This window comes from Chenopodium album, chromosome 5, assembly GCF_948465745.1.
Source record: "Chenopodium album chromosome 5, dcCheAlbu1.1, whole genome shotgun sequence".
NCBI lineage: Eukaryota > Viridiplantae > Streptophyta > Magnoliopsida > Caryophyllales > Amaranthaceae > Chenopodium > Chenopodium album.
In genome coordinates this window covers 36,971,881-36,984,088 of record NC_137838.1, presented here as the reverse complement: position 1 = coordinate 36,984,088, position 12,208 = coordinate 36,971,881, and the positions used below count along the sequence as shown (strand labels likewise).

General features: G+C 34.5%; 1 protein-coding gene across 1 annotated transcript in view; it reads right to left on the bottom strand.

Annotated features, from left to right (window-relative positions):
• LOC145632831 (O-fucosyltransferase 28-like) overlaps nucleotides 1–4,596 on the bottom strand; it is an 80,772-nt gene extending 76,176 nt beyond the window's left edge. The window contains exons 1-2 of the mRNA XM_081685164.1: nucleotides 4,247–4,596; nucleotides 4,034–4,103 (exon numbers count right to left, since the gene is read on the bottom strand). Coding sequence (XP_081541290.1) covers nucleotides 4,034–4,103; nucleotides 4,247–4,596 — 420 coding nt within the window. The remainder of the gene's footprint in view (nucleotides 1–4,033; nucleotides 4,104–4,246) is intronic.
• Between the last annotated feature and the right edge of the window lie 7,612 nt (nucleotides 4,597–12,208).

Here is a 12,208-nt window from a genome sequence, read left to right as displayed (position 1 = left end):
GGAGAAAAACAAGTTACATATGTAATACATTCATTTGCAGAATTATGTTTATCAATTGAAACAAAGTTTCAATCTTATTTAATCGTGGTTTCAAGATTAAATAAAATGTCCAAAATAATTATGAATTGATGGGCTCATCAGATTGATGACCTGGTGAATGAAACCCCACAGGTGAACTAAATTCATATATTATTTAAGTTCCTAGTTCGAAATCATTAAAGTGGACATAAATGATTTCAATTAATGGACTAGCATGTAAGATTGATTGGATAGCGCAGTTTCATGGGCTATAGGAGCGTAGTGAAGCTCGGTCAATCACATGGATTTGCATGAATGATGCATGATCGAACTATTGACCTACTTTGAAGTTCAAGTATAGAACTTCCGGATATATTAGTGGATTCCTTTGACATGAGTGGAACATTAATTTCATTCAATGGATGTTATGGCTGTGGTACACTCAAACGCCTGCCCGTAACTGGAGATTATAAAGGGTGTTTCCCGGTTATTTCAGAAGTTGAGTGGGAGCTTTGGTTGCCACAAGATTGGATTGAGTCTACCTATTTAATTAGGAATGTGTCTTGGCCCCTTGAAGAGGGAGAATTCAGAAAATGCATGGCCGTGCTCAAATGCATTACATAGTAATCATTTGTTCTGTGAATCTCACTCAGTATTTCAAGAAAAGATTTGTAGACTAATATGATCACGACATGAGATGCAATCATATTATCAAATCGACACACATTGACTTAAGGAATTTGAATATTGCGCACTTGTCTCAGACAAGTGGGAGATTGAAGGAGTTGTGTCTTCGATAAGTGCAATTACTAGATATATCAAGGATCACTATTATGGAGATAATAAGTTCATTTTATAGGGTCATCAATGTTTGGTGCTAGATATGACAATTGATCTTTGGGCTAGCTTAATGGCCCAAAGCCTTATAGAGTGGATCCTACAAGGTCACACATAAGAGTATTGGGTTAAACAAGTTAGAGGCCCATTATTGGGCCTCATGAGTTCATGACATACCATGTTGATAATTGGGCTTGGATAGTTAGAAGAGTCTAATGGGTTTTGGACTTGACATGGTTTTATTTCTAGATATGATCTATAAATATAAACCATGCCTAGGGTTGCATGACAGAACAATCGACATGCAGTGAATTGTCACACAAGCAACCAGGTTTCCCAAAAACCCTAACTCTCTCTCTCTACTCGGCCCTCTCTCTCTCCTCCCTGTCCATACGGCCCTCCTCCCCGGGTGGTGCGTGTGGTGGCGCGTGGGTGGTGTTGTGGTGTGTTCGTGGCTCAAATCTCCGTTGAAGGTTGATTGAAGTGTTCAGTCACAACTAACTAGCATTAGTGGAGGTTTAATCCATGCTCGTGGACTAAGTAGAGGAATCACGCTTGGGGTTCTTTATCTCCCATTGTTCTTGCTCGATCGCACGTGGAATCACGCTTCAAAGGTACGATTATATGTTCTTTATGTGTTATGCATTAGATCTTGGGATTAGGTACTGTATGAATATGATTCATGTTATTTCTGCTGCGTAGTACCTATAATTCCCTACAGTATGACATAGCATATATTGGTTGGTGATAAAATTGTGAAAAACAGAAGAGCTAGTAGAGGCCGCACTAGGGCTAGGATATCGATTTCTCTTAAAGGGAACGTTAATTACATTGGTTCCCTCGCTCCCGAACTCATTTCTGGTACACGCAGACCAATTTGGGCATGGGTAAACTTACGATTCGTGCTAAATACCCCTTGAAATCAACTTGGGAGAAAGGTATGAACGAGGTTTATGAGTTTTCGTAAAACTCATTGGCGACTCCTTACTTGTTTCCTGCCAAAAAAGCATAACGATACGATCAACTCTAATTCAAGGTCCCCCAAGCAGTCAGGAATTCAAATCCTAATACACCCTAACAAGTGTAAAGTCCTAGGATTTTAAAGTTCTATGGGCATATAAGGAGAAGGATCCCTATGATGGGCACACCCTCCTTACACAACCCAAAAAAACCTTTGTAATGTGGCTAGTGGCGCATTAGCTTCCTTAATTTGAAGAAAAATTTCATTGCATTCTAATAATTCTTCTTCTTTGCACTAGAGCTAAGCTCTGTTAGAGATATGAGACATCGATAAATATATATGTGATATACTATCCCTATATATAGTTAGAAGAGTAAACTATATAGTTAGAAGAGTAAAATCTTTTGGATTTATAGTTAAGGTAGTATATCTTTTAGGAAGATTGTTTTCGATCTTATGATCTTAGGTTTTGTATAAATACTGGGCCTATTGATGAATAATAATCAAGTCATTCTATTATCTCTACCGCCCCAAATTTGTCATGGTATCAAGAGCAGGATAGATTTTGGGAGAGTTAAAAAAAAAATTCCCATGCCGGTGGGTTAGAATATTAAGCCCACTGGTGGGATAAACCTTTAGCCAAAGATATTAATGGTTTTAATACTTCCGCAATTGAAGGCTCTTTAAGCATCTAATGTTTGCTTGGTGATGACTTGATGTAATTACATCATGCGTGGCTTTTGTCACTCTTTAAGAATGAGATTAAGGTGATTTTTTTTTGTTAGTTTCTGTTGTTGATGTGGTGAAAACAAAGGGCCTTAACCTTTGAGCTTTATTTTTAAAAAAATTAAAAATAAAAAAAGACTTTTCAACTTTCTTTTATCCTGACGCAAGACTTATTGGTTCTCCATGAGTCGTGAGACAAGATTTTAAATTATATATTAGTTCTCCTTATGCTTTGAGACAGGGTATGGTTTCCTTGACCTTGAGACGACAAGACAAGGATATTGGTTTCCTTGTACCTTGAGACGACTGGACATTATACCTTGAGACGACAAGGCAAGGATATTCAGATAAGAATGGATGTGGAAGCAAAAAAATGAACAGTAGCAAAGGATGTTGCAGAAGACCATAAAATCTAGAAAAGGGACGTGACAGAAGACCACGGAGACTAGCAAAGAGTCATGGATGCAAAAGTTTGTTTTTTTAATCATCTTTTTTAATGATTGATTAGTTCAAAAAAGATAAACGTTCTCATTATTTAGTAAAAATAGAAAATTGAAGGTGACATCAAGAAGTAGTGCATCTCGGCTTCAACACAATGACAAATTTCCAATCACAACGGTTGTTTTTACTGTTGTTACGATTGCGGGATGGTGTTATAGATATGAGATAATGGAAAATATATGTGTGATATATTTTTCCTAGATATTATCAGGAGAATTATATACTTATTAGGATTTATATATGTTAAGATGTTATTTAGATAATATATCTTTAGGATTAATAATTATGGTATTATATCTTTTAGGAAGATTGTTTCCTATCTTTTGATATTAGGATCGTAATATCTCTTTCACCCAAATATATCAATAACTAACTCTATACTCTACAATAATCATTGAAAGTCTTATCTTAAAGTGATGAAGTATATTTGAGATAGTTGCTTCTTGTTTGGTATTATAATTAGTTTTCTATGTGCAAAAACATATATTCCAAGTATTGAAGTTTTTCTAGCCTCTTAATGAAGATTAAGAAAGTTATTTGAAGTTCTTAATCAAGTTAAACTCCAAGACTTGAAGAACATGATATGATAAGGATTGGTGCAATTAGTCTAATTATGTTGTAAGTGAGCATGAATACTTAAATAATTTGGCAAGTGTTCTCAATATATTAAGGCTAGTTAAGTGTTGTGAGTATTAGGAACAATTGAGCTAGAACTCAAGATACTACCAATTCATCTCCATCCTAAGGACTATTTAACACACTTATATTTCCAGTTTCAGCTTTAGTTTTTCTTGCATAAATTAATTGTTTTTTCATTATAATTTATAACCATTTTGACTCCTCTAATACTGTTTGAATCTAACATCATCTAGACTTTTCACATATACATCCGGGATACGGATTTGCATAGAAATTCTCTTCTTCTCTTTGGTTAGGCCCAACTCTTCTATATATGGGAGAACCTATCCTTCCTTTTTGTATGCGCTTTACTTTTGAAGAAAAATCTTTCCAAGATATATCTTTTTTATCCAATTGATCAACAAGCTTCACAAACCTCTTTCTGCAAAAGAAAAAAAAAATGTTCTTTATGTTTTATCAATAATTAACTCTCTCTCTCTCTCTCTATATATATATATATATATATATATATGTGTGTGTGTGTAGTGTGTACTCATATGAAAAATGTAAGTGAAAATGACATACATGTCAGGACTAATAGTCTTCCGAAATCCTTCATACATCCTGTGACCCTTCACTGCTTTAGCCATATGTCCATCATAAGTATAAATGAATATGTCGCTTTCAACGGCAACCATATAGTCGATAGCAGCAAGTTTATTACTATGATCTTTAAAAGATGTCACTTCATCTTCAATGGATAAGCTCATGTGATCATACAAGTTTGGATACTTTGCTCGTAAAGGTTCAAGTCCATTATGACCATATATCTCACCTGCTACTATATAAATTATAGTGTTGTTTGGAAAGCCTAAGGATTCTAAGAAGATAGCAACCTCCCTTGGTGTCATTGGACATGCTCCTTGTAGTCTCATGTTTTCACCATTGATTTTTTTTTCTTTCCAATGTGTTGTGTGACGCCTCAAACTTGTAAGCTCTCTAGCCTCCTTAGAAGTCAGGTTGTGCGTGCAAGCCGTGAAAGCAAGCATGTCTTTCTCATACCTAACTTCAATTGTTACAACACATCTTTAGTGGTAGGTTTTGTGATATCTTTGTTGTACTATGTAATTTCAATTTTTAAAAAAAAATGAGACTAAAAAAAAACATAAATCCAACCTCTCTAATGCCATGTTTATTATGATATTAATTTCGAATTAAAATGTTAGTAATAAATATTATTTTCAACAAAGGTTAAAAATCTTCAATATTATTGTTATCAACATAACATCTTTAGCGTAATGTTTTAAATAAACACATCATATGTCTAATATGTATATATATTTCTTTCAATGATATATTTATCAAGACTTAAAATAAATATAGAGATACAGTAACAAGTAAAATAATTGAGAAACGGATAAAAGGAACAGGCATACCTTAGGTGCAGTGCGATATAAGGATTATTGTTTCTTCGAAGAGTCTTTATAAATTTTTTTGCGAGGAATTTAATTTCATCGGTGTATTGAAGAGCCTCAAACATGGCTCGACATCGCAATCTTTGGATCGATCCCGAAAGGCCATTATTAGCAAGACGTGAATTGGTTTGGCTAAAATGAATCACCTTATATTTCTTGAGTAATCTTGACATCTCCCATTTGTAGTAATTAGCCTTGAAAAAAAATTAGAAAATTGATTCATAACATTTTCCTCTTGCTTTCTTGTAACTCCAATATGATAAATACATTCACAAACTACTTTCACATTGATTTAAATTATTTACTTAAATCCATTATTGGTTTTTTCACTGTATCTCGACAGGTATATCATTATCCATCAGGGGTGAGCAAAATTTCGGGTACCCGGAATTGGAACCGGAACCGGTTAGGAACCGGCGGGTCCGAAACCGAAATTGGACCCGGTGGTTCCAATTCCGGGTAATAAATTAAGGACCCGGTTATAACCAATTCCAATTTCAATTTCAATGCTCAACTTTTTGGAACCGGAACCGGTTGGGTACCCGGTTACTTAATATATGCTAAACTAAATAAATTTTAAATAATTAAAATGTGTAGAATGTATCTTATTTGTAAATTAAAAAAGTATTATTACTACCTAACATAAATAAAAATAGCTTAATGCATAAATAAATATAAGTATTAAGCGATAAAAATTAACTTAGCTAAATAAGAATTATAATTTGTATTATATTTTAACAATTACATACATAAGTGGGTATCCGAAATCGGTACCCGGTGGTTCCAATACCAATTCCTAAATTTTAGGACCCGGTTGAACCAATTCCAATTCCGGATCCGAATTTTAGGAGCCGGTTCCAACCAATTCCAAGTACGGGTCCTAAAATTTTGTAGTCATATAATTGTTGATAGTTTTTTCACCAAAAGTTTTTGAAATTTTTTCAAAATGCTCTTGCATTACAATTACAACAACTATCTAAAATTCGCTAGTTTGAAATTTTGATATTGTCAACAGATTTGATCATCAATTCATTAAGTAGGGATAGATTTAGATCCTCGATAAAGTACCGACAGCTTGGATCATCGTTACAACTTTATAGTCGTCGAAAATTTCGACGGCTATTAAAATCACTGTAATTTTAAATATACCAACAGTTTATCTTGGGCGTCGGTACCAAGCCATTGCTGATTGGTTATTTTATAATCCTCGTTGTTTTAAAAAACCACCAAATACCCCTTACTTTTTTTTTGACCGGACCAAATACCCCTTACTTTTTCATAAGTATCTTTAATGAGTAATGGGTTTTATCTTCGTTAGTCATTCATCCTTAACTAACTCCTTAACCCACTAATCAACCTCTTACCCATTTCTGGTTTATGTTTTTATTGCTTTATCTCCCTCCCTCCCACCCACTATCCCATTCCTACCAAAAAAATCCAATGAGTAGGGAAGGAGAGAGATAAGGAGGTACTGCGGGAGGGAAAGGGAAAAAAAGGGTGCAGTGGGGGGCGGTCAATAGTCACATTGGAGGAGAGAGAAAAGTGCAGGATGTTTGGCCGACAATTACGGAGGAATCAAGGGAAGAAGAAAGGGGCGAGGTGCTTAGCCGTCAGTTAGGGAAGGGGAGAAAGAGAAAAATAGATTCGCTTCATATTAATAACTAGTGGAGTGGACGATCGTTAGGCATTAATGGTATTTTTTAAAAGATAAAAGGTATTCGGTGAATTCTAAAGACAAGAAAGGCACTTGGTGATTTTTGTGAAGAGCTCGAAGGTATTTGGAGAAAAAACATGTTAATTTACATTTGAAAGTAGTGTGATATTAGTTTCTATTGTACCGTTGATTTTAGTGTGTGTATAGTCTAATTACATTTTTAGTTACCAATTACACAGGGAAAAATGGGTACATAATCAAGTATAGTTGAACCATGAATAATTTTAAGGAAAGGGAGTTCATTTTTTAGATTATTAAAAAAATTAAATAATTAAAACATGCTCAGGGTGTTACACTCTCTTCCATGCCAAAATGGAACAAATATATTTCCATACCTTTGACCAAGAAACTGCAGCCTTGACTAGGAACTTTCTTCTTTGAAACTCGCGCGGAATATCTTCAACTATCATTATGTCGGCTTTGAGGACTTCAACGAATCGCTCCCAATTAAATATATCATTAAATTCACTAAAATGGTAATATTGGATTTGTCAAATTAATTATAATTTAGTAATGGTTTGATTTATTGAGCTTAAAGATTGCATCAAACATTAAATATATATTGGTAAATTTAATAACTATGAATGAATTGAAATAATAATGTGTTCATCAGTATTATACACATCCTATTTATACGTACTATATTATCTTTAAGCTATACTTAAAACCTTACAAGTATGTGTTAAACAAATTGCTCCATTCTAGTAAGTCATTTTAGAAACTTTTGTCCTTACTATTTTTAATTTATTTTAAGAACCATAATTAAGATGACTTTGGTTATCTAGCCATACCTTATGTCATATTTTAGTTAAAATTTATTATTTACTTTATGATTTATGATTTGTGTTCTCTTTCGTTTCACCCTATACTTTGTCTTTATCTCTTAACTTTTTTCAATATCTCTAGAAAACAGCACTTTAACATTATCTTTTATGAAAGTAGAATTTATTTGTGGCAATATGCAACATATAACAAAGTTGCAAATCATAGTAATGATAAAAAGTTATTAAAAATTATTATGAGTGTTAAAAAAAAAAAAAAAAGAGCTGACAAAATTTGAGAATTGAAGGATTAGAGTGTTGTAGTGAATAGTAATAAATTGACATTCTTACTCTTATATAGATTTGCTTAAACTGATGGAATGCTACTCTGTAATTTCTCAATTCATTAACCTCTATCTTAAATTTCTCTGGTCTTAATCCTTAAGATAAACTTGTTGAAAGGGCTTAAATACGAATACATGTATTGGTAATTTATTGAGATTTTTTTTGTCCTATATATGGTTTTTTTGTCTTATTTTTATTTTGCATGATTTCCAACAAAATACTATAAATAAAAAATTTCAAATTGTGTAATACAAGATTTATAAAAGCACATACTTGGAAACAAAAAATCTGTACAATTCTAACAAGATCTCCATGACATGTTATGAAAGATGAAAAAATCATTATGTATTAAATTTTCGTTTGCATTATTTACTATCTCAAAATTTAAAACGACACAAATAAGAAAAACGAAGATAGTGAAAATTAAATAGAAGTCGAGGATATTAAACGAGAACACAAAGTAGGGAATAAATAAAGAAGTGAACTAATATGTATAGGAGCTAATAGATTTGAAAAAAGAACAAGGGAAAAAGAAAGAGGAAACATTATAATATAATAGAATTATAATACTTCCTCCATTCTTTTTAACTACAATTTTTAAGTTTGCAAAACAGTTGCAACTTAAATTTATTGAATAATGATTGTTTATATCTCCTTTTCCATATCACTCTCTTTTTTTTTTTTTTTTTTTTTCTGGGTCGATTGTTTTGGTTTTGGTGCAATTCATGAAACAAGCTTGCATCAGGCCCGAAATATGGGTATCCAATCCTTTCTCCTGTCTCTTGAAATACAACATAACTCTCTCTCTCTCTCTTCCCCCCCCCCCTAACAAACACACACATACATATACACACACATGGGAAAGTAAAAAATACTACGGAGTACATGAGAGCTAAATGATTTTTACTGATAATATGTATTGTCTATGTTATATTAGTTGTGTTTATTTAAAAAAACAAAAAATAAAAATATACTTTATATATACTTCCAGTAGCCCTAAAAGTTACGCCGTAGTAATTTTGTAAATCAAATTTTAAAATCTTTGACCACAATTTATCACTAATCTATAGGGTCTTTCATTGTCTATTTTAAGAAATCATATTAATTTTTATTATTTTGCTTAAATGGATTTTTAAATACATAGATGTTTTTATATGTAAGGCCCTGTTTGATTCACCTTAATTTTGCTGAACTGAAATTATTTTTATTGAACTAAACTTATTTTTACTGAATTGAACTTAATTTTACTGAATTGAAATTATTTTTACTGAACTTAAATTATTTTTACTGAACTGAAATTATTTTTACTGATTTTCTATTATAATTCTTCTTTAAGAAAACTGAATTTTACTGAACTGGACTTATTTTTACTGAACTGAAATTATTTTTACTTAATTGAAATTAATTTTTACTGAACTGAACTTATTTTTACTGAATAGAAATTATTTTTACTTAATATTATTTTCTTAAGGTGAATCAAACAGGACCTAACTCAAACACTGTGAAAAGCCAAATAAAAAAAAACAAATTAAATAAGGATAAAGAGAGTATATGAATAGAAAGTAGTCCTTTTGTTTCAAAACAAATGACACAAATTCTCACTTTTGACTATTTCAAAATAATTAATCACCATTATTAAATTATATAAAACATACCCACCCTGCATAGTCCAATAACTTTTATCACTCTCACATATCCCATCTATAAATAGTATTAACTAAATCCACTAATTTTAGTTTATGTTAAACAACTCATTTTATTATCTAAACTCTTTATTGTAACACGAAGTTGTACACCTTTTAAAAAAAATATAGAGATATATATGAATTACAAAAATAAATAAAAAACATAAGATATATAGAAGGAAAGAAATATTGGCCAACTAAAGTAATGTTATTGTTTTGGGGTTTTTTGGAATCCCTCGGGATACTAGTCACGCTTCGCTGGCAGTGAGACTCGGACACCTGCAAAAAACACGGAACTCCGATGGCCAGAGATCCGCCTCCAACATTCAATTTAGTGACCGAAAAACGGAGTAAACTAGAGAGAGAAAATAGAGAGAAGTTGGTGCAATTTAGTGCTCTATTAAATGTTATTATGTCACAATCCACCCCTCCCATCATAAATAATTGGGGTATTTATAGGGGTGGGAAACTTTGTCATTGCCCTAGAATGATGTGATTTGATTGACGGCGCAATCAAGTTACGCCACGTGTCTAGGGATCAACGCTGTTTTGCGGCTATCTCGGGATTTGGGCCTTCTGATGTAAGAAGGCCCTTTTCTCTCATTTCAGGTGCTCTTTTTTAGCATTGACACGTGTCGCCTTCCCACTGGGAAACGTGTCACCCTTTGATTGGACCACGTGTCACTACGGGATTGGACCACGTGTATGGGGTATTTTTACCCTAAACATTTTCCCCTCAGAGGAGGGTGACTCATACGCTACGAGCCGCCTCCTCTGATCCTTTATATTTCCTACTACGTCTGCGTAAGAAGGTCTAGGCTTATGGTTGAACAGGCGGACAGATCCGTTCGCCTATTTTGATGGATGACTATCTTTGGGAAAAAAATCATATACCGTCCGTCTGCAATCATCAAATGGACAGCTGAGTCTGAGAATTTGGCGGACGGACCCCGACACATCATCTTCTTAGAGGGGAGTTTGGACGCCCGACTTTTTAAAATGGCAGTTTTTAATCTACTGACGTGGCCGTCGATTTGGACGTGTCGTTATACATCCGTCTCTTTTTCCGTCTAAGTTAACAGGGGGTTCTTTTTAACCCTTCTGAATTTTAGGTTCAACTTTTCAAAAAATAACCGGTCGAATTCTTAGGCGGGACTTAATGATTTTCTGAACGGGGGACTTGCTGCAAGGTAAAATGTTCTAGGTTCTCGGCCTCCTCTTTGACCATATGCAGGTATTTAATCATGGTCGGCTCCTTGGTTTCATAGTCACTATTCACTTGGTTGACTATCAGCTGAGAGTCCGAGCTTGCATCAACTTTTGTTGCCCCAGCCGTCTTACACATTCTAAGGCCGGGCAATAGGGCTTCATACTCGGCCTCATTATTAGAGGCATGGAACTGAAATCTCATTGCATATTCAAACTTATCTTCTTCGGGAGATTGACAAATAATCCCAGTACCGCATCCGGTTGCTGTTGCACTACCATCCACATATAATTTCTAAATTTGGTCCCCAGCCGTCTGCAATTCCGGCTTAGTCATCTCAGCTACAAAATCAGCAAAGACTTGCCCCTTGATTGCCCTTCTAGGTTCGAATGTGATGTCAAAACCTCTCACTCTAAGGCCCATTTAAGCATGCGGCCACTGGCTTCCAATGTTGCAAACGGCTTCTTGAGTTGCTGGTCCGTATAGACCAAAATTGAATGCGCCAGAAAATACGGCCGAAGCTTCTTTGACGCCATGTACAACGTAAGGCCAAATTTTTCAATAGGGGGATACCTAAGCTCGGCATTATGCAAAACATGGCTAGTGAAATATATTGGAATCTGATGGCCGGTCCCTTTTAGCAAGCAAGACGGCACTTAAAGAGTGTTCTGATATAGCAAGGTACATGTATAGCTTCTCGTTCTTGAGTGGATTGACGAGCCGAGGTAATGTATGCAAATGGATTTTTAGCTGAATTAAGGCTTCCTCGGCCTCCTCTGTCCACTCGGACATAGGTTTTTAATTGATCGTCTCAAAAAAGTGTCGGCACTTATCCCCTAATCTTGACAAGAATCGGACGAGGGCAGCTAGACATCCCGTTAATCTTTGCACCTCCTTAATTGTCCTCGGCGACTTCATGTTCAAGACGGCTTGAATGTTCTCAGGGTTGGCCTCAATTCCTCGCTGGTCAATAAAAAATCCGAAAAATTTGTTGGACTTAACATTAAAGACACACTTCTTTGGATTTAGCATCCTCTTATGCCGCCTGAGTTCGGTAAACATTTCTCGGAGATCCTTTAGATGGTCGGTCAGCTTCTTTGACTTGACAATCATGTCATCAATATATGCCTCCATATCCCGGTTGATCTAATCTTTGAAAATTGTGTTCACAAGTCTCTGAAAGGTAGCAGGGGCGTTCTTGATGCCGAATGGCATAACTTTATAACAATACAGCCCCTGCTCAGTCACAAATGCAGTTTCCTCTTGATCTTCTTCCCATAATGGGATCTGGGGGGAATTAGGAGTATGCATCCATAAAACTCATGAGAGCGTATCCGGCCGTAGTGTAATCCCCCGTATT